Raw genomic sequence first — 22,199 nt, forward strand, 5'->3', positions numbered from 1 at the left:
TACCAGATCAATTTCCTTGCTGGTAATTGGTCTATTCAGATTTTCTGTTTCTTCCTGGGTCAAACTTGGGAAGTTGTATTTTTCTAGAAAGTTGTCCATTTCTCCTATGTTATCCAGTTTGTTAGCACATCATTTTTCATAGTTTTCTCTCATAATTATTTGTATTTCTATGGTGTCCATAGTGATTTTTCCTTTCTCATTTCTGATTCTATTTATGTGTGTAGACTCTTTTTTTCTTGACAAGTCTCGTGAGGGGTTTATCTGTTTAGTTTATTTTCTCGAAGAACCAGCTTCTGCTTTCATCGATTCTTTCTATTGTTTTATTTTCTTGATATTTTTATTTCTGCTCTAATATTTTTTATGTCCCTCCTTCTTCTGACATTGGGCCTCATCTGTTCTTCTTTTTCTAGTTTCATTAATTGTGAGTTTAGACTGTTCATATGAGATTATTCTTCTTTCCTGAGGTAGGCCTGTATTGCAATATACTTCTCTCTTAGCATGGCCTTTGCTGCATCCCACAGATTTTGCAGTGTTGAATTATTGTTGTGATTTGTCTCCATATAATGCTTGATCTCTGCTTTTACTTGGTCATTGATCCATTGATTATTTAGGAGCACGTTATTAAGCTTCCATGTGTTTCTGGGATTTTCATTTTCTTTGTGTAATTTATTTCTAGTTTCATACCTTTGTGGTCTGAGAAGCTAGTTGGTACAATTTCAGTCTTTTTAAATTTACTGAGGCTCTTCTTGTGGCCTAGTATATGATCTATTCTTGAAAATGTTTCATGTGCACTTGAGAAGAATGTGTATCCTCTTGCTTTTAGTTGGAGTGTTCTGTAGATGTCTGTTAGGTCCATCTGTTCTAATGCATTGTTTGGTGCCTCTGTCTCCTTACTTATTTTCTGTCTGGTTGATTTGTCCTTTGGAGTGAGTGGTGTGTTGAAGTCTCCTAAAATGAATACATTGCGTACTATTTCCCCCTGTAATTCTGTTAGTATTTGTTTCACATATGTAGGTGATCCTGTGTTGGTTGCATAGCTGTTTATAATAGGTATATCCTCTTGTTGGACTGACCCCTTTATCATTATGTCTCTTGTTACTTTCTTTGTTTTGAAATCTATTTTGTCTGATACAAGTACTGCAACTTCTGCTTTTTCCTCCATATTGGTTGCATGAAAATTTTTTCCATCCCTTTGCTTTCAGTCTGTGTATGTCTTTGGGTTTGAAGTGAGTCTCTTGTAGGCAGCTTATAGAGAGGTCTTTTTTTTTTTATCCATTCATGGACTCTGTGTCTTTTGATTGGTGCACTCAGATCATTTACATTTAGGGTGATTATCGATAGGTGTGTATTTATTGCGATTTTAGGCTTTAGATTTTTGGTTACCAAAGGTTCAAGGATAATTCCCTTACTATCTAACAGTCTAATTTAACTCACTTTGTATGCTATTACAAACACAACCTAAAGGTTCTTCTTTTTCCTCCTTTTTCTTCCTCCTCCATTCTTTATATGTTAGTTATCATATTCTGTACTCTTTGTCTATTCCTTGATTGACTTTGGGGGTATTTGATTTGATTTTGCATCTGCTTAGTAATTAATTGTTTACTTTCTTTATTGTGGTTTTATTTCCTCTGGTGACAGCTATTTAGCCTTAGGAACACTTCTGTCTCTAGCAGTTGCTCCAAAATGCACTGTGGAGGTGACTTGTGGAAGGTAAACTCCCCCAGCTTTTGCTTATCTGAAAATTGTTTAATCCCTCCTTCAAATTTAAATGATAATCTTGCTGGGTAGAGTATTCTTGGTTCAAGGCCCTTCTATTCATTGAAATAAATATATCATGCCACTCCCTTCTGGCCTGTAAGTTTTCTATTGAGAAGTCTAATGATAGCCTCATGGGTTTTCCTTTGTATGTAATCTTTTTTCTCTCTCTAGCTGCTTTTAATAGTCTGCCCTTATCCTTGATCTTTGCCATTTTAATTATTATATGTCTTGGTGTTGTCTTCCTTGGGTCCCTTGTGTTGGGAGATCTGTGCATCTCCATGGCCTGAGAAACTATCTCCTTCCCCAGATTGGGGAAGTTTTCAGCAATTACCTCCTCAGAGACACTTTTTCTCTCTCTTCTTTTTCTGGTACCCCTATAATGTGAATATTGTTCCATTTGGATTGGTCACACAGTTCTCTCAATATTCTTTCATTCTTAGAGATTTTTTCTCTCTGTGCCTCAGCTTCTTTGTATTCCTCTTCTCTAATTTCTATTCCATTTACCATCTCTTCTACTACACCTAACCTGCTTTTAACCCTCCATTGTATGTTTCATTTCAGATATGGAATTTCTTAATGATTGAATCTCTGTCCTAAATTTGTCCTTGACTTCTTGAATATTTTTCTGTACCTCCATGAGCATGTTTATGATTTGTTTTTTGAATTCTCTTTCAAGAAGATTGGTGAGTTCAGTTTCATTTTCCCCTTTTTCTGGTGTTTGTGAGATTTTTGTTTCAACCAGGTTCCTTTGATGTTTCATATTTGTATGTGGCCCCCTCTGGTGTCCAGAAAGTCTGGTCTCTGGAGCTTCTCAGCCCCTGGAGTGATGTCGGGGGTTGCAGGGGAGCAGCACTGGTGCCTGGGAGGAGGAGAGAGCTTTTTCATGCTTCCTGGCTGCAGTACCTGTCTCCACTTTCAGAACTGGTGGCAGAGCACACAGGTGTAGGCTTCTCTGCTTTGCGTCTGTAGCTGCCATAGGTGGGGCCTCCCTCTGGCTGGCCTGATGCCACGGCAGGGACTGCCATTTTGGAAGCCAGTGCCAGCAGGCCAGGAGGAAAGTACAGCAGAGTTTATATCACAGTGGGGGGGCCTCGGAGCTAAGTAGCTAGCCAGGGGGATGGAGTGCCTGAAGCTCTTGAAAGTTCCCAACCTGCTGGGTAGAGCACACCCAGACAACCTTGTCTACCTATCCCTTCTCCTGCGCAACAAGCTCTGTACAAACATCGCCCCTTCAGCAGACCTTTCGCTGCTAGGAAGCCTCTCAAACTGCCCTCCTTTCCTTTGTCTCAGAGCAGCCAGATGTGGATCCGTGTCCTCCACACATGACTGGAATCTCAGTCTGTCCAAGTTTCCACCTCTTTTAGCTTTCCAACCTCATTGATCTCCAGAGCACCATGCAATGTAGGTTTGTTACCAAAGCAGATCTCCAGGTCTGGGTGTTCAGCCATCCTAGGCTTCCACCCCCTGCCAGCTCCATTTCTTTTTCTCCTGTGGTGAGCTGGAGGGGGGAGAAAGGGCCTGGGTTCTGCCAGATCAAGGTTTTAGTACATTACCCTGTTTTGTGAAGTCTGCTCTGTTCTCCAGGTGTATGCAGTCTGGCACAGCCTTCTTTCCTGTTGCTCTTTTAGGATTAGTTATATTAACTATATTTTCATATTATATGTGGTTTTGGTTGGAGTTCTCTGTCTCACCTCTCATGCTGCCATCTTGAATCCTCCCTCCAGCTTTATGTTTTTAATGTCTAGAGCTTTCTAGGTTCCTGGTTCAGTATGGAGGTGGTTTATTACCACATATAAGGAAAAGTTAATGTTGTGAAAGCTACTTGAATAACAACTGTTGTGTCTACTTTCTTTCTCCTATAGATTCTAAAGTCTGTTTGTATTTTTCTGTTTGCAGATTTAACCCAGAAACTGACTTCATTATAGAAATACCCACAGTTATATCAATGTTTGGGGAAAGGTAGTGGCAACAGGCGAAGGAAACACAGCTCTGACATCCTAGGGACAATGAGCCTGTTAAAGCCAAGTGGGCTGAAGGCCCCCACCAGGATCCTGAAGCCTGGAAGCACAGCCTTGAAGACCCCCGCTGCTGGTAATGCTTTATGTTTTTCCTTAATAGCAGATACTTCAATCACAAATCCTAAATGAAGGATTCAACTTGAAATTTTCAAACAGACAATCTTAAAAAAGTTCACATTCTGAAAAATATTTGGAAAAGTTTTAATTAAGAGGTAGAATTCTGTATCTTAAAGTCTTACTCAAATGAGAGTTTACTTTTTTTTATAGGCTATCTTCTTTACCTCATTGATATTGTGTAAGGTGCTAAAATAGTTGTCAAGTAATTCACTATTTGATCCTTACAATGTTAAGGTTTTTCTGTTGTTTTTCTCCCCATGTGTCTTCCTGAGCCCATCTGGACCTTTCTTCTTGGGGTTTAGGAATGTGCAGAGAAAAACAGAGACTAGTCTGGCTTCAAAGATTTGATGATGCTAACTGGTCTGAAGTTGGCCATGGCGTCAGTGGAGCAGGCAGTACAGTGGCCTGAGTCTGGCTCATGAGGGAAACCTTTCCCCCCATTTTATAGATGAATCCATGTCCTTGATTATCTTCAGCAACCTGTTCTTATCTGTTCTCCATCTCCTCATCCACTTCCAATTTACATACCATAATGATACTAAAGTCTTCAAGAGAGACAGGAAAGAGGGCATCTGGTACTTGCTTTTATGGTCTTTTAATGTGACCTATACGGTATTAGATATCTGATGTCAGGCATCCACCATAAAATATTAAGTCCAATGTTATTTTTTCAAGTTCTTTCATAAACACATTCATTGATCTTCCAGGAGAGCAGAGATCTTTGTGCTTTTTTTCTCTGTTGGATCCCACCCACTACCTAGAACGTTGCATGACACATAACAGGAGCTCAGTAAATATTTGTTGACTGAGTGAAGAGCCCAAGTTATTTACATTTCATGTATCAAGACATTTTATGTTTTTATCAGAGAGCCATAGTAGATCTTAGATGAAAGGAGAGCATTATTGGTAAAGCCAAGGATTGTGATGAAATTGATTTATTTCAGGGCTGGTTAGTTTTGGGGTAATCAGTCAAAATTGGCATCCCCTATTCTTCCACTCAAAGTCCTTCCTCTTTTTATGATCCCTTCAAATGCCAGCCCTTCCATGAAGGCTTCCACTGTTATGTGCACCCCTATTTTAGAATTGACTTGTTCACTTCTAACATTTTTCATGCATGCTCCAGGGATCATGAGTGACTCAACTTAGTTTCCCCAATAGTACTTGGCAAAGAAATAATTGCCAATTCAAGCATTTTTTCGGAAATTCATGCTTGTAGCACCCTGTGAAGAGTTGTTGATGTGCAAAGCTAGAACAAACTCTAAAAAACTGACTAGGCTGGGCCATCTTATTACCTGTTCTGAGAGCATCTACTCTCTTCTAAAAGAAAAAAAAAACCCTCTACAAATTGAACTCCACAGTCTCCCTTTCTATGTAGGGTAAAAATGTTCAGCACCCGTTCGAGGCTTTCAAGACTACTCTGCTCCCAAAACTGAAGGAACAAAACAGCAACAGACTCACAGACTCCAAGAAGGGACTAGCGGTTACCAAAGGGGAGGGGGGGTGGAGGGCAGGTGGGGAGGGAGGGAGAAGGGGATTGAGGGGTATTATGATTGGCACACATGGTGTGTGTGGGGGATCATGGGGAAGACAGTGTAGCACAGAGAAGGCAAATAGTGACACTGTGGCATCTTATTACACTGATGGGCAGTGACTGCAGTGGGGCATGGGGGAGACACAATAATATGGGTGAATGTATTAACCATATTGTTTTTTCATGTGAAACCTTCTAAAGAATGTATATTAATAATACCTTAATAAAAAAAAAAAGACTACTCTGCACCCCAGTCTTTGCATGGTTCACACTTTTTGTTGATCGGGCTTCAGGCCAGATGTTACCTTCAGGAGTCGTTCCCTCATTGCTCTGTCCAAAGGCACTGCCTTCTCCACAGCATTTAGACCACCTGAAGTTACTTGGTATGTCTCTTGACTGCCCACCTCCTCACTTCTAGACTCAGCTCTATGAGGGTGTGGACTGTGCTCTCTTGCTTTGTCCACTGGTGGAAAATAATGCCTGAAACTAGTCCTGGGTGGTAGGAACTAAAAAAGGGGGGAGCATGAGTAAATACATTATTTCATGTAATCCTCATTTTAAAAAAACAAGGGACATTACTTTTCCTTTAGAGATGAAGAAATTGAACTCAGAGAGATTGAGTTAACGTCTTAAGGTCATGATATGCCTAGTAAATGGTAGTATGATTAAAAATGTGGATTTGCTTTGAGAACTCATTCCAAATATTTAATAAATCCTTGCTTGATAAATGCATGAATGCATTTCCAGTGTTAAGCTCACATTTCTGGCAAAATTTAACTTCTGTCTTTCGCATAGGGTAGAGATCGCACAAAGTTGCCTTGCCTTAACAGGGAGTTTGGCCAGATGCTCTTTTTTTCCTTGCTTTATTTCCGTCTCTGCTAGCAAAGGCATAGGGTTCATTGGTAGTTTTGGAGTAATGATGGTAGGGAATGCAGCTTTGGATCCCCTCCTTCATCAAGCCTAATTGTGAATCTCTGTGGTTAAACAGTCTTGATCTTCTCAGTTTTCACTAACAACTCAAATGTGGGAAGAGAGTCCACCTCAGGAGATCTGAATGGGTATTTACTCATGATGTGCAGGGTGGCAGGTGGCATGAAGGATGAAATCTGACCTATATAATGAATTCTGGAAAAAGGACTAATACTTTTTTCTTGTTTTGACTTCTTCCAATCTTAATTGCAAATAAAGATTGAATCTCACCAGCTCACTGAGTTTCAACAGCATTGAAAATGGTGGTGATGGATCAAGTATTTTTGCCTCCTTGTTAAAAAAAGAAGAAAAAAGAAAGAACAAAAGATAAACAGAACACCTTTAGAATAGTTGTGGCTATTCCTGTTGCTTTTGGCTTTCTCTAGTTTATTTTCCTTCAAGTTAGGAGTTGTCTGCTTGAATATGACACTGAATTTTATCTCATCCTTTTTTCTGTTTTTTCTTGCAGCTCCAGTAGAAAAAACAATATCCAGTGAGAAAGCATCAAGCACTCCAACCTCTGAGACACAAGAAGAATTTGTGGATGACTTTCATGTTGGGGAGAGAGTTTGGGTAAACGGGAATAAGCCTGGATTTATCCAATTTCTGGGAGAAACCCAGTTTGCACCAGGCCAGTGGGCTGGGATTGTTTTAGATGAACCCATAGGCAAGAATGATGGTTCAGTGGCAGGAGTCCGGTATTTCCAGTGTGAGCCTTTAAAAGGCATATTCACCCGACCTTCAAAGTTGACAAGGAAGGTTCAAGCAGCAGATGAAGCTAACGGCCTGCAGACGACTCATGCTTCCAGAGCCACTTCACCTCTGTCCACTTCTGTGGCCAGCATGGTGTCATCCTCCCCAGCCACCTCCTCAAATGTCCCCCATAAATCATCCCAGCCAACAGCAAAGGAACCTTCAGCTACATCACAGATCAGCAACCTTACAAAAACTGCCAGTGAATCTATCTCCAACCTCTCCGAGGCTGGCTCAATCAAGAAAGGGGAAAGAGAGCTCAAAATTGGAGACAGAGTATTGGTGAGTCCAGAGATCTCCTAAGGTCATGGTGTTGAACTGAGATATAATCACTGATGAATGGTTGAAGGGCACATAAACAGGCTCAGAGTCAATTCTGGAGTGATGGATCAGTCATTTATAGAGAACTTAACCAGCTTTTCTAGTTGGTCAGTTTATGTGTAAACATGCAATTAGAAACTGGCTGTGGAGTTTGAGCACAGTATGAGCATAGGTTTGCAATGATAGCTTCCAGTTTTATCTACCAGTTTAACCAAAAGAATGTTGAGTTTACAACTTGTAAATATTAAGGTAACTTTACTTGACAAAACAATCTCTGAATTGGACTTAGACATGTTTATAAATTTTTTCCCATGGTTTTTAATTAATTTTTGCTTTAAGGATAGTGTGTAGGTTTTATAAGATCCTGCTTCCTTAAATGTCTTGGAAAACTCAGACATCATGGGATGTTATTTCAGAATTTCTGTGATTTTTAAATGATGAGGTTTAGATGTAGGAAGAGGAAGGAAATGTACAAGTTTCTGTTTTACTAATAAGCAAGAAACACTACTTGGAAGGCCCACATGCTCTATATTCTAGAACCCCTGATTTTGTGACACAATGATTGATTTCTTCTTTGTTTTAAACAAGGGACACCATAGCAGTACTAAAAACACAAGCTGAGTCCAGCTTTGCCTTTGTGACCTCAGCAAGTTATTTAACTTCTTAGGTTCCTCATCTGTAAAAATGAGGTGATAAGAGAACTAACCTCATAGCATTGTTGTGAGGATTAAATTAGATAATGCATGTTAAATTTTGAGCAGTGCCTGGTACACAGCAAACACTCAAGAAATAGTAGCTACTGTTCTCGCTGGTGACAATTTAAAGCTTTATTATTTCACCCTTTCAACACATCAGTCAGTGTAGTTTAAGGCATGAAATTTGTCGGGAACCTTTAACCCTCTTCTTTTGGTTTCCTTATATCTATTCAGCTGTAAAATTCCATCAGGCTTGATGGCTTACAACAATATACAGGGCCTTCTGGATTCATGATGCTACAGGACTAGGAGACAGAAGTCCTGGCTTCTAACTCTATAAAGTCTGCCATGAACAACATGGGGGTTGGGGCACTGACGCCCCTTACCCTTCTCTTGCAGCTGAAAATCTAGACTCCTAATAGGCTATAACTAGACTCCTAATAGCCTACTGTTGACTAGAAGCCTTACCAATAACAGAAACAGTTGATTGACACATATTTTGTATGTTCTAGGTATTACATGCTGTATTCTTAAAATGAAGTAAGCTAGAGGGCAAAAAATGTTTTTTTCACATTTTTGTAAATCACCAAAAAATTTTCCAATGTATTTATTGAAAAAAATGTGTATAAGTGGGCCCATGCAGTTCAAACCCATGTTGTTCGAGGGTCAGCTATAATAGGAAAACACAAGTAGCTCTCAGCCCTTAGAGTGTGCCATGTGTCTCATGCCGTGCTCCAACAATGTCCTGGGGTATATACCCTATGGAACTGGTGAGAAGCGAAGGGCTTCCAACCTGATGAGTGGTGTACCTGCAATTTAAGTTTAGGTGTTTTTACTCCAGAACCTGTTGTGTAGATCTTATGATTGATAGTTTGATTATAAAATTGGAAGTATTCTTTGTGATTTGGTTGTCTTGCAGATAAGGAAACTTAAGCCCAGAGAAATGAAGTGACTTCATGGCAGACTTTAGAGTTAGAAGCCAGGACTTCTGTCTCCCAATCCTGTAGCATCATGAATCCAGGAGGCCCAATATACCTGTGGGTGCCCTTTAATACCTGTTACCTTCAAGGGGTTCCTTCTGGATCCCTTAGTTTCAAGGTTAGTAGGTTCCCTCTTCCAATAATCATGAATTTCAAAGGCCACGGCTTTGAAAGCTGGAGTGTTCTAAAGAGCATTTCACTGCTATGCAGTTCAGCCCGTATCTTGTTTGTTCTGCTCATATTTACTTGCTATACCAGTTTTGAATGTGGCACAACTGCTCTTTTGTTCCAATAAGGGTTTTCTGATGCTTACCTTATTTTTCTCATTTTTGTGGTATATTGCTGCCATGAACGCCCTTAACATTTTTTTGTATGTGTATGTATATCTTAACCTTCATAGAAAAAATTCATAGAGGTGGAGTTACTTGGGCAAAGGGTATAGACACTTAATAAGGCTTGGTATATACTTACCTCGTAAGCTTTGGTTAGATGAGAAACTTGTTACCTTCATTCAGGAATGCTTTGTGGAGTAGACTGCATGCAATGCCATTGTAAGTGCTTAGCTGTAAACAACTTTCTTTCCCATTCGAGAAAGCACATGGCATACTTTCTAAACAGAAAGCAATCCATTCCCACCAACCAAAGTGAGAAACAGTTAAGTAGTGTGCTGCTTGATTGCTAAACAGACAAAATGGCTAAAGTTGGCATGTTCAGCTCTTAATGAAAGTCTTCCATGAGGACGTCATGATTAAAGTGGACCTTGACTAGGAATTGGCCAGGTGGAAGCCAGTGGTGGTGGAGAGAGGGAATGTTCTAGCTGAAGGAAGCAAGCTCCCTGAGATGGAAAGGAGTTGGCACCTCTGAGGAAGGTGCGTGAGGCTGTGGAAGATATGACATGTTTGTGAGGCAGGGTCTGCAGGCACTCCTGACCTGGGGCCTGTAAGGACCAATTGTGTTAAGGATTTTAATTTTTTACCTTGAGAGCGCTGGGAGTGATGTGATTGAATTGGTAGCTTGGAAATAACACTCTGGCTGCTTTGTAAAGAATGGGTCAGAGGAGGATGAGAGTGGCTCTGGGGAGACTGTTCTTTGAAGAAGTTGGTTGTTGAAGGAAAGCACAGCAGTCAGGCCAACACTGGAAGAGTTGGATCTAAGGAAGATTTTATTTTTTTAAAGATGGCAGAGTCCAGAGTATTTATATCCTGACTCAAATGACCTGGACTAGAGGAACAGGGGAAGATACAGTAGAGAGAGGGGAGCAGCGATGGAATGAGGTTCCTGGGAGTTGTTGGCACCACGAGTGCACAGGAGGTTGACTGGCCTTTGATTGAAGAGGGAGGGAGACTACATCTTCAACGGAATATGGATGGAGAATCTGCAGATGCAGGTTGGTTTGCAGAGGCTTGAATGACATATTTCTAGGAAAATCCTAATTACATGTTCAAAAGTAGCATACTTGAAACAATTTAACTTGAGTCTGTGAGAGTCTTAAGTCTTCTAAGTGTGTTACTGGAGGTGATAAAATTAGTTACTCCCTTTGGTTAGTATTTCTAGGAGAAATTACAGGAGTACCTTAGAATCACAGCATATTTTAGAGGGTCTTTTGAGATCACCAAATGCCTCCTTTTGCTTATTATCTAGAAGCCCAGAGAAGAACTGTGATTCACCTTAAGTCATGTAGCTATGAGGTATGTATGTACATGAGTCACTGTGTCTACTTGTTCACAGATCCTATCATTTTTCTACTTTAACATGCTGCTCTGTTTAACAGGAATCTTTTATTTTGAAATATGAAACATTTTTATTTTAAAAGGAATATATTAAGGAAATCAGATTTAAAAATACAGAATATTGGGGTGGAGGGAGGGGAAGAAAAAAAAATACAGAATGTTTTATATTGAATTTTCCTAATTAAAGAAAAATGGTGTTAATACCACAATCCTAATGAAACTAAGATGATTAATCATTGTTATGTGAGGATCAGTCTAGAACTTTCCAGTACTGCTCTCATGGTTCCTGCCATGTTTTTAACTAGTGCAGAGAGGGCCAGAGTGCAGCTTGCCTTCTCCACACGCCTCACCTATGTACCTGTACTCACCTATATACCTTGCTCTATTAACTTCACATCTTCCTCCCATTGCAGGAAGGCCAGGAAAGTGGATTCCTGCATTAGATAGGGTGTTTAGCTAAATTATCTCTCTAAGATCCAAAGAGGAGCTCCTGAGATGTGATTGTATTAGGCGCTCATGTTGAGGAAGGCAGGGTATGGAGAGAAGCTCGCCCTTGTCACCTGATGCTCATAGTCACTATGGGATGAACTAGCTGTACAGTGAGTTGTGCTGATTTTGGTGATGCCTGGAACCTGGAGGAGGCTCTGTCAGAGTTGCTTATAACAAACCCATCTGTGTCCTCACTGCTCCCAGGCCTCTGTGTGTTCCCATGTGTTCTCATTGGATATTTTGTGGATCTTAGTGAATAATGCTTATCTTTCCCATGTGATGAGCTTCCTTGCGTTGATGCTGCAGTTTGCTGGACTCCCAAAGGCATACCTCTTTCCAAACTGGGAGTCCCTGGGGTAACTAATTACCCCTAATGCTTTTGAGATGGTCTTGCTGCATTTTCAGGTGTATTTGATATTTCAAGGATGTGATGTCAGGTTCTTGAGAAACTCAATCGACTTCCAGCTCTTCTGTTTCAGTATGGTTGTCTCTGTTTCTGGGACTGTATGTTTCATACTGAATTCTTAGCTTATGACCATATATGAGAAGGAGACTTTTCAGCCTTGTATTTTTAAAGTACCAAGTTTTATCTTCTTAGGAGCTGCTCCCAAAGCTCTTAACACTAAACATGTTATGTGGCAATTTATAGGTCTTTGGAGCCTATGAAAGGGAAAAAATCTTCCTGAGAATTAAAAGATACTTTTATTCACAAGATTTATTTTGTTCATATTTTAGTTTTAAATAACTACAGTTCATCTAGTATGTACTTTTTTTATGTCTTTCTTGATATGTTCAACATTATGTGAGATTTATCTATAACATGTAAATTTAAAATATGACACACATAGTGAGGTCATCCTATACATACATTTCATAATACTTGGTAGATTTGGAGCATTTCTATGCTAGAAAATACAACTTGTCATTTAAAATAGTAAGTTGCTGTTTGGTATCACACTGTTTGGAAGTACTGTACCTAATTTAATCGTAGACAGTTAGATTGTTCCCATTTTTTCCCTAGAATTGAAATTTCTGAGTCAAGGAATATGTAAACATTTAAAATTGTAGTAGGTATTGTCAGGTTAAATCCAAAAAGCCCTGAACATTTTATGTTCCCACAATGTACAATATTAATTCTAATAATTTGATATCTTCTTTTTTCCCCAATCCTCTTGCCAGTGACTTAAAACCTCTGAATCTCTGAGTCTGGTGGTGACATTGCATTTATACTGGGATTTGTTCATCATCTATCTGGGTTGGGGGGGTGCTTTTTGGGTAGGGGTCATACCTTGGGGAAGCTGTTCTTTTTATGGCTGAGTATATTCCACTTCACGGATATACCATTTTGTTTATCCACTCACCTACTTATTTAGTTTTAATTTAAACTTTTGTTAAAAGAATAGTGTTCATGGTTTAAAATGTCACAGTTTTGGTACTTATGAGCTTATGTGGAAGAGTTATCAGTTTTACACGCACTCTCTGAGATAAAAAGTTAGCTATCTCCCTGTTTCTTGGTGTTCTGGGGTCCTGGTATTCTTGGTATTTTCCCGTTTTTTGGCATTCTTGAGTACCTGGCTCCTGAAAGAGTTAACATGCTTTCAGGAGGGAAGATTAGTCTCAAGCATTGAAGCGCAAGTCAGGCATAACTTTTCTCCCTTCTAACCGGTGTCTTCATTATTATGTAATCTTTTCCTTACCCATTTATTCAGGGAGAGTTAGGGCTTATAAGATAATATCTGTTGGCTTCACCTGCTCTTGTCATATTAATTTTTTAGGGAGTTTACTTACCATAATGTGTTAGAGATTGGGAGACTCTGGCTGATATCATAAGGGAATGAAGGGGCTGGGCTGTTTATATAGCCGAGAGAAAATATGACTGCTGTGACAGCTGTATTTAACACTCTCCATTTCAATCAGTAAATACACAGTCTTCTGTGTGCCAGGCATTGTTGTAGGTGCTGTAGGTTTAGCAGTGATAAAAACCCACACAGTGTTACCTCATGGGGCTCCCCGTGCAGTAAAATAAAACTCTGAAGTTCCTCCTTAGGACCTGCAGGACCCAGGTGACTGGACACTGCCTGCCCTTCTGACCTTGTCTCCCTCCACTTGCCCTTTTCCGGCTCCACTCCAGCTATCCCTGCCTCCCTGCTGTTCCCTCAGCACCTCAGACTCATTCTCACTGAGGATTTGCTGTTGCCTCTGCTTGGAATGATCTGCTCTTCGGTCTTCGCACAGCTGGTGTAGTCATTCAGTCTTGGCTCAGATGGAGTCTTGGCTTGGATTCTTCACCTCCTCAGGGATTCTTGCCCTGCTACCCCAGCTAGAGACCCTCCACACACTATCACATCCCCCTGCCCTGTTTCATTTCACAGCCATCTACTTAAAATTATCTTTTCATTTATTTACTTGCTCCTTGTCCATTTCCCTCGACCAGAATTTAGGAACTATAGCAGTTTTGCACCTTTCTGTCTCATTCACTGTCCTATCCCCAGTACTTTGGACAGTGCTGACACACAGCAGGTGCTCATAAAATATTGTCTAAAGAAGCAGAGGGTTTAACACAGTTGTCGCATACTCTTGAAGAGGAGGAGTAAACTTGTGAAGTATGACAACAGGGGTGCTGTTAGGAATGGTGGGTGAAAATGGGCTTGAGGACTTTCCCTTTCTCTGTAGGAGAGCTGCCCAGGAGAGCTGCCAGGGCTGGGTTGACTCTTTAGGTGAGATAATGTAAAATACCTACGCTGGTACCTTCAGACCTATGCTGGTGAGTACATTGTAAATCAGGGCTAAATTTTTGGTAAATACCAATTAGCCATATTTACATTTTTATAAGTAAGCTGTTTAATTTAAAATATGGCAGATGAGCTACCTCACAAAATTTTGATGCTCACAAAATTTCTGTGAAACAATCCCTCATTACCACTTATCGGACATTTTATAACTATAAACCGAGGCACAGTGAGATTAAGTGGCTTGCTTGTGACTTGGTAATGAATAAATGGGAGAATTCAGAGAGGACTGAATGGTTCCTATTTCCTGTTTGTGGACCCATTTGTTAGCCCAGTAGAATTTATCAGGGTTCTTATTTTTCACAAGAGTTTACAAGAAGGCTATTTGTTTCCATAGCGTTTTGTAGAAACCACTTGAAGTACTGGAATTGCTTGTCTGAATTTCTCCATCAGTGGCCAACACTGTATTTTGTTTATATTTGTATCCCAAGGGCCCAAGAACTCAAGAAATACATACTGAATGAGTGAATGAGAACTGAAAAATCCAAGATTTGCTAAGTAGTGAAAATAGTGGCTAGGTTTTCCCTTAGTAAAATTTCTAGTTTAAATTAATTTTGTGTCCAGTAGTAGCTTTAAATTTTGACTTAGATTGACCATGATGGTAAGAGTCACATGCTCATATTCTGAGAGTAAAGAGAATGAATGGTAGTTGTTTGCATTGCCATAGAAACCTAGTTTTTTGTTTCAATGTTTCAATTTTTTTTCTTTAATAATCTTGATATCTGCTCCTAAAACATGGATTTAAAAACTGTGGCTTACGCTGAATATAACAGCGCATACGAGAATACTCTGAGTTCTCTGGAAGACATGCAAAGTAACACTAACTGTATTAAAATCATGTTAAAATGCTTAGAAAAAAACTTGTAGAACAACTAAGCAGACAAGTGTTACAGTGATTTTAGGATTTCATGTGACTTTCCATCTCTGTTGAAGATATTTTGAACAGTTGCTGATGATCTTTTACAGGGAAAGGAAAGGCATATTGTCTGTTATATGAGCCAAGAGTTCCAAGTTTAATGGGAGAAGAAGTATAAGGAAAATGCCCATCCTAGGAACTAATAATCATCCATTTCAAACTTTGTGGCATGTTTTTTTTTTCTTTTCAGAGCAAATGTGTATTATATTACTTCCATTTAGAAAAATAGTTGCTCATCTGTTACTTGTGGTAACTTTTTTATAAAGCTTCTGATCTAATTGCTGTGGTTTGCTGGGAGAATTTTTTTTTTCAAAATACTTTATGAACATTTAATTTCTCTAATAATGGATAAAATTATATTTGCAAACTGAAATAGAAAGGCTAACTAAATAAGAAAAATTTTAAATGTAATTCAAACAGGAAACAACTGATTCAGGACATTTATACAGCACCTATTATGTTTCAGGCTCTTCATGTGCATTATAATATCTAATTCAAACAAGCTATGGTTTTGCCTTTTTAAAAAATTCTCATTTGATCCTTTACAAATATTTTCCTATTATTTTTCAAAGTAATCTAATGCACATGACAACATACATAACACTTTAGAACAACTTATAATGAAAGCAGTTATCTCTCATCCTACCTCCCCTGTCTACTTTCTCAGAAGCAACCATTTTTAACCATTTCTGGTTTTGGTTTTTCTCATAATTACCTCCCTAAATAATAGGCCTCCAGAACAAACTGCTGACTTACCAATTTAAGACATTATCTACTGAGTACCCAGACAGAATGAGGATTTGGTTCATTGCTAAAATCTTCACTTATGCTTCTAATTTTCATAGTTAGTTTAGCTTTTTTAATCTTTTACTTTTGTGCCTTCAAATAATATTCCTTTTTTAAGTGATATCTTAGAGTTTCATTTTTTTTTTGAGAGGGCATCTCTCATATTTATTGAAATAAAATTCTGTATAGGGGAGTCAATGCTCAATGCACAATCATTAATCCACCCCCAGCCTAATTCTCGTCAGTCTCCAATCTTCTGAAGCATAACAAACAAGTTCTTACATGGTGAACAAATTCTTACATAGTGAATAAGTTCTTACATGGTGAACAGTACAAGGGCAGTCACCACAAAAACTTTCGGTTTTGATCACTCATAATGAACTATAAACAATCAGGTCAAATATGAATATTCGTTTGATTTTTATACTTGATTTATATGTGAATCCCACATTTCTCCCTTTATCATTATTATTATTTTTTTTTAATAAAATGCTGAAGTGGTAGGTAGATGCAAGATAAAGGTAGAAAACATAGTTTAGTGTTGTAAGAGAGCAAATGTAGATGATCAGGTATGTGCCTGCAGACTATGTGTTAATCCAAGCTAGACAAGTGCAATAAAACATCCATGGATGCAGAAGATTTCTCTCAAAACAGGGGGGTGAGGTTCTAAGCCTCACCTCTGTTGATCCCCAATTTCTCACATGATGGCCCCCCCTGCGACTGTGCCTGTCTTAGGTTGTTCCTCTGCTGGGAGAATTTTTGATCACAGTATTAGACACCTCTTGGAAAAACAATTGTCAGGAGAGTAACGTAGACTCACCTTGAAAGAATTCAACAGATGATCTGTGCCTCATCTTTAAAGAGCTCTTTTCTGCCCACATGATGTGGGTTGGACTGCCCTCTGAAAGGTGTGGTGTAAGCTGACAAGGAGAACTGAGGCAAATTCTAAATAGGTGACTGTAGATTCCGTTAATACCAATGACAGTATTGAAAAGCCAAGTGTGCCAAATCTAGAACTCATCTCATTAGTGTGGGCAAACTAGCTGCCCACTTAAATTTTCAGGCACTGTGCCAAGCAATTTATGTGGATTGTTTTACTTAATCTTCCCAACAATCCTAAAATTATCCCCATTTTACTTATGAGGAAACTGAGACTTAGAAATTGAGCAACTTGACTAGTTAATAGAGCTGGCATTTGAATTTGTCCAAGTTAGAGCCAATGCTCTATGTTAATACATTTCTTCCTTTGCTTATTTCTGAGACATCAGATTCAGCCTCAGCTGTGGGAAATCTCTTTCCCTTAGTTGGATTATATGGGAAAGTGGCTTTTGCTATGTAGGTCCCAACAGAGAAGGTCACCTTTCATTTTTCAGCAGTCTGTCAAGTGCCTCTTTTGTTCTGCATGGCATCACAGGTTACAGTGCCAGACACCCAGAGTGCCTGCTGGGTGGTTTTCTCCAATCTCTAGCCCTGTGTCTTCTCATTGGTACCCATTGTGACATCAGAACGTTGTTAAGGAGCACCTGCACTGCCACCTTTCACAAGCCCTTCCTGTCTAGAGCTCCTTAAACCATAACATAACTCCTGTGGGTCCTTAAGTAGTCTCATAAAGTTTCCCTTTCAGAGAAAAAGTGTATAGCTTGAGGCTTTAACATTTTCCATCTTCAACAAAGAGTTAAACAAAGCTGGAAAAAAATGCCATCCCAAACTCATAGAAAGCTATTTTCAGAGAAAAGTTAGAAACAAATGCCTTTAGCATTAACAAGCAAGAAAAAAAATTAAGTATTGTTCTTAAGAAATTAGGAAGGAAAGAACAGTAATCCAAAATGAGGAAGGAAAAGGAAATAGTAAAGATAAAAAATAAGTTAAATAAAATAGAAAATATCAAAAACAAAAGGGAAAAACCCAAATGCTGGTTCCTTGTAAAGATAAGTAAAATTAATTACCTTCCCAAGGTAATCTGCATTTCACACAGTCCCACTGGACTTTTTAGAATTAGCGAAAATGGTTTTTAAATTGATTGCATAAACTTAAATTATCTATACGTAGGAACTGATATAATAAACTAGAATGCCATGTAATTGTAGACACAAAGAAGGTATTTCTTTATATTTGGATATGGAACAAAACAAGGTACAGAACAGTGCACATAGTGCACTGGCTTTTGTGTAAAAGTAAAAAAGAATAAAAATATAAATTAACATTTGCATTTATATGCATAAATGCTGGGAGGAAGGAGACATTATAAACAATAGTGCTTACCTGTGATAGTAGGAGTGAGGTAGACAGGACTTTAGTAAGGAAGACTCTCCCCTCGATACATATTTATATTTAAAACTTTGGAACCATGAGGATGTATTTGCTCTTTAAGAATTAGTTTAAATTCATTATGTATAAAGAGTTATTTTTTTTAATCAACAAGAAAAAGGTGAACATCCCCAGTGAAAAATGAGTAAGGTGGGTACCCCGTGTGAAGCATCTGTTCTTAGATACTTAGCAGCTGCTCAGTGAAAATGAGCCCACATGTCAGCAGGGCCTGTCTAGGTGTTGCACACACAGGTATAACATTTATTTTTTGGTTTTAATGTTCTTAATTTCCTGCAGTGACTCACCTTTTTATGGTTGGAGACATTTTTAGAAAAGAAATTTAAAAAAAGAAGCTTAGAAAAAAAGTAAGAAAAATAAGAAAATAGTCTGAAGAGTCATAAGGGAAGCCAGCACCAGCAACTTGAGAGATTGGATAGTGGCAGCAGCTGGAATGCTATGACAGGAACACAAATATGGAACTCTTGAAGCTGTAGAAAGACTCAGACACAGCTTTGTGTTCTCATGTGCCCATGAAAGACTATGATAGAATGAGTATTTGAAGTAGACAAGTAATGGCAAAGGAAGGAATAATTAGTAGATGCTGGTGGGATAATTTTACAAGTAGTTAATGTCCACATATTATATCAAACAATGGCAGCTGGGACAAAGTTAAACAACAAAAAATGATAGCTTTGAGCAGTTCATGTAAAATAAAATGTGATGAATAGTAATTTGAACAGTTGTGAACAAATGGAGAGCCCCACAGTGGAAAATATCAACAGAGCCAAATATTTTAAAGAATTTACATTTTCATATTATAGAGAAGCCAACAGCAAACATGTGTGGACATGTGAATATTAGTCCTTAATATGTATGTGTTAATTGGTTTCCATGCTTTCCATGGATAAAGATGTAAAAGGAAAGATGAACAAATAAGCAGCAATTGTTAATTGCTTTTATTATACAAAAGTGTAGGGATTATGGATGAATTTTGTTATTCTTTAAGGATATAAAGGTTTGATTTTTATAGAAAATACTTATTATGAAGCAGGAAAATCCTCCTGTAGTGTTTTTCTAAGAAAGGGACTAATTAGTCTGGTGGACAGCCTTAATGACTACATATTACACAGGCTATTCTGTTATGGGAATATATCTGGTATGGGAATATAATCCACCAGGTAAACTTTGCCAGTCTCTGGAGAGTTGCGAGAAGGTAAAGAGAAGCAGCTGTTGGTAGAAATGGTGGCGTTCATCCTTAGGCATTGGTTGCAGCAACTGCAAAGGATTAAGCTATGAAATTAAGTTCACCTCTTCATTTTAATATTCTTTTCTTCTAGGTCGGTGGTACTAAGGCTGGCGTAGTCCGGTTTCTTGGGGAGACAGACTTTGCGAAGGGGGAGTGGTGTGGTGTGGAGTTAGATGAACCTCTTGGGAAGAACGACGGGGCTGTGGCTGGAACCAGGTTTGTTTGAATTGGACTGCCTCCCTCTTGCATGTAAAGACGCTATGGCGATCTCACTGATTGAGTATAATAAAGTGGAAACAAGTGTTTTGAAGAGCTACACTTTATTTTCTAAGACTCATCTACAAGTTTCCCACTAGAATTGGAGTTGTTCTTTGGACTTAGTAATATGTGTCTCTCTTTAGTAATATGTGTAACACATCTGAGCAAATTCTGAACAAGGATTCAGTTTGTTTATTTTTAAGATTTTTTTTTTAGAGCAGTTTTAGATTCACAGCAAAACTGAGAGGAAGGTACAGAGAGTTCCCATATGCCCTATGCTTCACATGTGCACAGCCTCCCTCCATTATCAATATCCCCATGAGATCGTACACTTGTTAAAACTGATGAACCTACATTGACATATAATCAACAAAAGTCTGTATAGTTTATATTAGGGCTCATTCTTGATGGTGTATATTCTGTGGGCTTAGATAGATGTATGACATGTGTTGTGTGTCTGCCATTATAGTATCATATACAGTATTTTCAGTCTGTTTTACAAAATAGGAAGGAAATATGTCATCCTTTTCGCTTCTCTCCCTTTTGATAGCAGTCAATGTCTGAATGAGTTCCTGGATGTTGTGGTTGGGAGTGGGGGTGAGGAGAAGGAAGCTGCTTTTGTTGGGAAAAGAACATAAAATGTGTCTTCATATCTGATGACAAGAATTCTGTTCTGTGGCAAGAGAACAAACAAAATGGCAGGCATACCTCATCTGCTGTGAGAATGACCCCACCTGCACCTCCCAGAAATAGAATGGGAGTTAAGTGATGTGGTGAATGCAAAAGGAATTTCCCACACTGCTTTTTCAAGGTGTTTTGAAGGCCTTGGGCACAGGTGTGGTATATGATGCATTATTATTATTTATTTTTTTATTAAGGTTTTATTGATATACACTCTTATGAAGGTTTCACATGAAAAAACAATGTGGTTACTACATTTACCCATATTTTCAAGTCCCCACCCATGCTCCATTGCAGTCATTGCCCATCAGTATAGTAAGATGATGCATTATTATTAATAGGATAAAGTGTTGTTAACATTTTACATATAAAACATTTCCAAGTTGGTTATAAGCATATGGGCTTTATCTATCAAATACAATAATAATTCCTGGAGGAGATAAACATCTCTTTGTGCTGTAATAATTATGAAGTCATCCCTTCTTCACATTATTATAATTCTTTAGAGTTGTAAGATCTCCAGTGTCAACTGATAACTGACATTACTGGCTAATATACCTCCACCTTTACTTTGGTGAATCTGCCAGTTAGGTGTTTGTTCAATTTCTTTTTCCCTTTGTTTAGCATGATCTTAATTAAGTGGGATCATTATATGGCTCAACACCCCTGCTGTATGTTTATCAAATAGTAGAGATACTTATTTCCTTTCCATAGAACCTTAGTAACAGATGAGTAGTTCTGTCCCTGTTTATCACATTGTTATTTATTAGTGTGTTTTCTAAAACATCACTGAGGTAATTTATCAGCCTACATACATGTGAATGCTGCACATGGTATATTGCCCCCACTTATCAGAATTCACAGCAAACCTGTCACAAGTCAGGAGTTAGGAGAGCTTTTGGCTACTAAGTTTTTTGTTGCTTTTCTTATCATTGTTCTCCAAAGGTATTTTCAGTGTCAACCCAAATATGGCTTGTTTGCTCCTGTCCACAAAGTGACCAAGATTGGCTTCCCTTCTACTACTCCAGCCAAGGCCAAAGCCGCTGCTGTGAGGCGGGTGATGGCGACCACGCCCGCCAGCCTGAAGCGCAGCCCTTCTGCCTCCTCTCTCAGCTCCATGAGTTCTGTGGCCTCCTCCGTGAGCAGCAAGCCCAGTCGCACAGGATTAGTAAGCCTCCCTCTTCTGACTGCATGTCTATACCTCCCAGGCACAATGAACGCCCACTGTCCATGCACTGCTTTGCTTTAAGAAACAGTCAGTCACCTCTTGCCCTTGTACTAGATGTTACTTGTAGCTTGTGAAAATCCTTACAAGCGTCACACAATAAAACTATAGGAAGAATACAAATTTTGAGAGGAGTTTTTAACAGCTCTTTTCTGATTCTGAAGGCTCTAAGATGTACCAATTGGTGAATCTGTAGTAACTACTGGTTAGTCTAATATATGGGATGATTTCTTTTCACCAAAATTATTTTGGGCACAAGAGTGACAGGAAAATTGGAAGGATCCTTTTCCTCAAGGACATAGATCTCTTTTTTGAGTGTGTTTGAACTGAAGTATTTTGAGAAAAGCCATGTTCTTAGAATTTTGATATTAATACAGTCTAACCTATTGAAAGTATTTCATGTGGGGAGTATTCCTGACTTGGGCCAGAGAAAACAGAGGGGAACTTAGGGAACTTGAAAGGATGCTAGGAAACCCGTTATTTGTCTCCGCTCTCCATCTCCAGTGCCCTCTCCCTTTTACTCTCTTACCCTTTCTTCCCCATTTAGATCAGTAAAAATAGAATCATTAAAATTAAAATTAAGCAGGCAGTATCTCATTCTGTTTGTTAATATGGTGTTTTATTAAGGTC

General features: G+C 38.8%; 1 protein-coding gene across 15 annotated transcripts in view; it reads left to right on the forward strand.

Moving 5' to 3' along the window:
• CLIP1 (CAP-Gly domain containing linker protein 1) overlaps nucleotides 1-22,199 on the forward strand; it is a 109,742-nt gene that overhangs the window by 38,777 nt on the left and 48,766 nt on the right. For all 15 annotated transcript variants that reach the window (XM_073223810.1, XM_073223804.1, XM_037014415.2 and 12 more), the window contains exons 2-5: nucleotides 3,655-3,849; nucleotides 6,863-7,428; nucleotides 19,497-19,621; nucleotides 21,290-21,512. In XM_073223810.1, the coding sequence (XP_073079911.1) occupies nucleotides 3,765-3,849; nucleotides 6,863-7,428; nucleotides 19,497-19,621; nucleotides 21,290-21,512 (999 nt within the window). In that variant the 5' untranslated portion in view covers nucleotides 3,655-3,764. The remainder of the gene's footprint in view (nucleotides 1-3,654; nucleotides 3,850-6,862; nucleotides 7,429-19,496; nucleotides 19,622-21,289; nucleotides 21,513-22,199) is intronic.

Source organism: Manis javanica, chromosome 15 (assembly GCF_040802235.1).
Source record: "Manis javanica isolate MJ-LG chromosome 15, MJ_LKY, whole genome shotgun sequence".
Lineage (NCBI taxonomy): Eukaryota > Metazoa > Chordata > Mammalia > Pholidota > Manidae > Manis > Manis javanica.